The following is a 5,822-nucleotide window of genomic DNA, read 5'->3' as shown; positions in this document are numbered from 1 at the left end:
GAAGAAGCAAACTCCAGCATTCTTTCCTTTCAAGGAAACAAAGTTAAGTCCTGTGAAGCTTATTTTCCATATCACCTGCACTTGCAGAAGAAAGGCAGTGGCAGGACAGCCCTTATTAGTTGTGTGTTAGATTAGATCATGAAACAAACTCCTTTTTGTACATCAAGGCAGGAACTAATTTCAGTCTATCTCCCCACAGATCATGTGCAGGAACTCAGTCTGAGAACTCCTTCACAGACCACATGCCCTTACCGAAGTTATGTTAAGCATACACATTCCTGTTGCTCCATTTTTAGTGTGGAGTAACGATGTTGTAGCACATACTTTGTTTTCACTACTGTTATATCTTAAACCCAAAACTTAACTGCATGATGCAGAAGCTAATACTGGCCCTGCCTGAAGGAGCTGAATTCACCCCACCTGTTTAGGGTAGTCAACTGAAAGTCAGAGCTCAGCAGAACAATTTCACTTGACATCTACCAACCACATGACTAAGCAGCTGTTTCCTGCAGAACTTGCATTTCCTCGAAGTCTGCACTCCAGAAGGAAATTAACACATAGCTTTGCCCATTGGAGCACTGAAGCCAGTACAACACTGAATTCAACCAGCTCTTTATTACTATTATATGAAATACTGTTCCTAGTTAAAAATCAGAAGTCCAGAAGCCAGCTGCATCTTATTTTTCAGTACCCAGAATATCCTATTTATTATGTTCTTCACCTTCCATACAAAGTTTCTTCCTGTTCTTTGACAGATTTCAAAATCAGTAGTTCCATTCACAGCACCATTTTTAAGTTACATACCCAGAAAGAAGCACAACTCATCCAAGGCTAGGCTGCAAGTCTCAGGAGTTAAGACTTGCATTTTAACATTGAGTATTACAAGACAGTTCTTTATTTTAAACATTAAAGTGCCAGGTTTATGTACAAACTATTAAAACAATATTAAAAAAGGTAAACTTAAAACCTGCTAAGAAAGCAGTGAGGTCATGTAGTTGCCTCCAGAGTTTTCTGCAGAGTGGTCACTGCCCATAACCTCCCATCTTGCAGAAGAAAGTTGTCCATGTCTTTCACAAAATGGAGTAGCATATATTGTAAGAGATACATCTAAACTTTCTATGAATTAACACCATTGGCAAAGTCTAATAAAAAGAGATTTTACTGCTGGAGCTACACTAGCCTCCCGAAAAGCACCAATATCACCACACTTTTCAAGAGTGGGATTTTAGCACAGGAATCAAGTCACACTGTGACTCAACATATTTAATGTTTCCCTGTAAACAGGGGAGCATACACACTAACTCATATGGTCTCAGTCCATTTAAAATTCCGCATCCAGAGTGAAAGAGTTGTCTGTGGGCTTTGACATGACTCCCATCCTCTGATATTCTCCTACTCGCTTCTCAAAGAAATTGGTCTTGCCTTCCAGAGAGATGTTCTCCATGAAGTCAAAAGGATTCTCCGCTTTGTATATCTGAAATGCAAAGGCAATCCTATAGTCACTACAGGTGCTCACATCTTGAATATGTGAGAGCATTAGGGTTCAGCTGGAAGGAGTCCAATGACAACACCACTGGGCTTAGTATGTAGTGAACAAAGATATTTGCCCCAAGCCTTCTCTACTGGATTTGTCTTTTAGCTGCAGTAGACAGAAGCACAGCAACCCATACAGCTCTTTTTCCATAGCATCCTTTTTCTTTTCCTTCTGTGCATCTCCAAACAGGATCTAGCAGCAGGACTGCTAAATGGTTTTAAAAGTTATAGCAATATTGCTGCAGCCATTTTAAGGTTCAGGTTTCTGGAAGAAATTAAACTCAGTATTATCTTTTCCCCATGAAAGACTCAGTGCATTAGAGCCTTACCTTGTTAAATCCCAGTTCCAACATAAGCCGGTCTGCTACAAACTCTATGTACTGTTTCATTAAAGTGCAGTTCATGCCAATCAGCTTTACAGGCAGTGCCTCCGTCAAGAATTCCTGCAGAGAATAGAAGCACTTTATGTACAGAAACTAGTATTCACTCTCTACCATCTAAGTTAATTTTATACCCAACAGCTCCCTAGCTTTCTGCTTAATTGCGATCAAGTTCCTAAGCAAGGAGCAGACAATTACCTGTTCTATGAGAACAGCATTCATGATGATTTCCTTTACTCTCTCCTCTGATGGTTTGCGTATCAAGTGCTTGAACATGAGGCAGGCAAAATCACAGTGCAAGCCCTGGGAAGAAGTTTCAGAAAATTATTTCAGGAACACTAATTTAAAAGAGCCACTCAAATCAGTAGCACAGAATAAACAGCCCAATATCTAGGCACCATCTTTGCACTTGCCACATTTAGTGTTACCTACAGACAGCCTTCCACCTAACCAGGAGGAGGCATAAGCAAGTTCAGCCAGTAGCAGCTGCGCATGCTCTAAATGGCAAGCCATGCTGAGTGCAAGAGTTGGGGAGAACCCTTAAATTACTTTAGGGGGCGTAAAATACTAAGTTCATTCATTCTCTGCTGTCAGATCCACAGTGACACATGTTTACACACTTCAGTGAGCTTTATAGACTGCCTGTTTCTAAACATACTCCTGTTTTAAAATATAGGCTCCAACTGAATATCATTACTTTGAGCTACTGTGGCACATTACCATCGTAACTGCTAGAATTTGATTCATACCTCATCTCTACTGATGAGTTCGTTAGAAAAAGTGAGTCCAGGCATTAATCCTCTCTTCTTCAGCCAAAAAATTGATGCAAAAGAACCAGAAAAGAATATTCCTTCCACTGCTGCAAAAGCTACTACGCGTTCTCCTGTTAAGAGAAGATCGATAGTAGTATCACACAAAAAAGTTAACAGGATTAATAGCCAGAGTCATGACCAGCAAACTGCATCCTCCAAGGAGGACGAAGAAGTTTCAGTGCAAGTGAGCTACAGCCTGTCCTTAAAAATTATTACAGTAAAGGCTTCTGGTCATTAAGGAAAACTTTCAAACACAAGAGCAAGTAAAAACCAATTTGAGGAGCTACTAAGTAGCAGAAGCCAAGGCTCCTTCCCCCAGGCTAACCATCGATACCGTCCTTTTTCAAAGATTGCACACTGGAAAAGAGCCATCATTTCAGCAGCTGATTTAAGTCAGTGTCTGCTCATCTTTAAGGAACTTTAGCTGTGAAGAATGCTTTAATACTAGTGGAATTATGATCTGTACCACATCATCTCACCTTTGAAGTGAGACATCAAGAATCAGTAGGGCAGAGGAGCTACAGCCTCCAACTGTACATGTCTGCTGGAGATAGATGGCCAGTACAGTTCAACATGTGACAGCAATTTGATCATATAGCCAGGCATATGAAGACTGCCACATGAGCTACCATTATTCAAAATGCTACCAATTTTACAGATATTCGTGTCAGAAGATCATTTGCAAAATGAAACGTTTTTTTTTTCATCTCCAGAATTATACCAGTATCTCTTACCAGAGAACATGTGCTCTCTGTGACAACAGTAAACCCTGCGAACTATGAAGCCCAGAGAAACAGTGGTTCCTTCCTTTTTTTAGGGAAGGAATTTTACTTTGCTTCCAATAGATGTACTCACCATATGTTGCTTTCTTGTCCCCAATCCAGCGCATTGCCCAGTCAGCCTTCTTTTTAACACATGGCAATGTTTCAATAGCATTAAAAAGAAATTCCCTGAGAAGCATAAAACTCATTAGAATTGGACATCGGCACAATTAGTACAATAAATATTCATAGCCATAGAAAGTCTTGTTCACTTAGAAGTGCTCTGCACCTTCACCCTGATAATTAAGTCTCCTTCCATTTTATTTTGTACCAATCTAGCTGTATTTGTGCCTTTTTGTCACCTACTCATCACAACACCAGTTCACATGAGCTCCAATGACAATATCAAGGGGAGTATTGTTTCATCAAATATTGTACTTGAACAAAGATTACAGAGCTACAGACCATCCAGCCTCCACTTTCCAATTGCTTCTCATATAAGCAATTCTTCCCTAAACACTGAAATTAAGCATCTCAGTAGAAATGACGTGGTCAGCTTCCCGCTATGTAGTAACAGCAATCCAGTATCACTAGACTGCAAATAGCATTGCAATACCACATGACATTTCTCCCAACAAGATGTTGCTCTGACACCACCAGAATAACTCAGTCCTGACTGCTCAAAGCCCTGCACTTACTTTTAAGATGCCATTCTTGAACTGATTCATCCTACTATGAATGATTTACACTTCGTTTATATTTTTTATCAAGACCACAAGCCACTTTTTCACAAATGCAACATGCTTCCCCCCCACCCCAAGCAAGATTCAAGGTAAGTGCAGCACATGCTATGTAAAAGTGCAAGCTGTTAACTAGATGCACTGGGTTTTAGAGATGACATCTTAATAAAAGTTATGTTATTTTCAGATAAACTTTCCTACACCACTTTCTACTAGGTGCGGGGGTCCTCCATATGAGCGCTTGTAATTTAACACACTCCCTTATTTAACTGCTCTACCTTTAGTTTCATTCCTTTATTTCACTATTAAGCAGTTTCAGTTTCACTCAATCTAAGAGTTGTTACTCATACACTTCAGAAAAACATTCTGAAGTTGCTCTTAAGCAGCAGTGGTGTTTTATATAAATCTAGTTTAAATCCTAAAATTAGCCTTAAAGTCAGAGTGACTGATAGGCATCACTTAAATCACAACACTTAGGAGTTTCAAACCTTTCATCATCAAGCAATACAAACCTCTCTTTGGAATCTTTAATGTAGGTGTCAATAAGAAGACTGTACATTTCTGAATGTATGTTTTCCATGGCAATCTGGAAGCCATAGAAACAACGAGCTTCTGTGATTTGTACTTCTTTTTTTTCGCTCCACCTAGAGGAAATAAATGAGCGTTTGCAAAAGTATTTATAGATAACTTGCAGGTTAGAGGCATTGATGCTCTAACAGCTTGTGCTCAGCCCACAGAGTTCTCTTCAGATTAATTCCAGACTGCTCTAACAGCTTGTGCTCAGCCCACAGAATTCTCTTCAGATTAATTCCAGACATGTGGATTATTAACAGCAATATGAAGAGCAGTGGCCTCTCACAGCTCCAAGTCATAAATTTTTCTTTGGTCCCAAGAGAAATGGGAAAATATCTTAATTTTACTTACCCCCATTAAGAAAAAGAGCATGGAGAAGGTAGAAGCAGAACAAGGGCTCTGAACCAGCCAAGTGTTACCGTAAGGCAGTGCTCAGTGCCCCGTGGGGGAACGGGATAACTTGTAGATGATAAAAGCAATCCCAATTTTTTAATTAGCATAAGACAGCATTACATGCTGTAATACTACATGATCTAGCAAACACACTACATCAGCCAGCAACTGTCACCAAAACATGCAGTTATTTGTTTGCTTCACTTCACAAAGTGACGCTTCCCTCAGGGCTGGTTCTCCACCCTCACCAAGTTCTCGTTGACGATGCCGTCGCTGGCCGCGAAGAAGGCGAGGACGTGGGAAATGAAGTACTTCTCCTCAGGCTTCAGGGACTCCCAGTGCTGAATGTCTTTTGAAAGGTCCACCTAGAACACCGTGACAAGCAGCCATGAAGGAATTGCAAAGGTCCCGCACCGGAGCCCCGGGGCTGCTCTGCAGCTCGGCCAGGGAGCAGCCCGCCCCCCCCCTCTCACCTCCTCCGCCGTCCAGAAGGAGGCCTCGGCCTTCTTGTACATCTGCCAGATGTCGTGGTACTGGATGGGGAAGATGACGAAGCGCCGGGGGTTGTCCCGCAGCAGCGGCTCTTCCTCCTCCTGCTCCTCCTCCGCGCCCCGCGGCACCTGGAGCGGC

General features: G+C 41.5%; 1 protein-coding gene across 1 annotated transcript; it reads right to left on the bottom strand.

Moving 5' to 3' along the window:
- Positions 1-1,035: 1,035 nt before the first annotated feature.
- LOC104468709 (ribonucleoside-diphosphate reductase subunit M2-like) lies at positions 1,036-5,791 on the bottom strand. Its single transcript, XM_010082936.1, is given in 8 exon segments — positions 1,036-1,474; positions 1,863-1,976; positions 2,112-2,216; positions 2,663-2,796; positions 3,581-3,675; positions 4,739-4,853; positions 5,410-5,557; positions 5,666-5,791. Coding segments are annotated over 8 exon segments (906 nt in total). The 5' UTR covers positions 5,708-5,791; the 3' UTR covers positions 1,036-1,321.
- Positions 5,792-5,822: the final 31 nt, after the last annotated feature.

The sequence above is a fragment of the Pterocles gutturalis genome, unplaced genomic scaffold, assembly GCF_000699245.1.
Source record: "Pterocles gutturalis isolate BGI_N339 unplaced genomic scaffold, ASM69924v1 scaffold11080, whole genome shotgun sequence".
Lineage (NCBI taxonomy): Eukaryota > Metazoa > Chordata > Aves > Pterocliformes > Pteroclidae > Pterocles > Pterocles gutturalis.
This window is presented reverse-complemented; position numbering and strand designations above follow the sequence as displayed.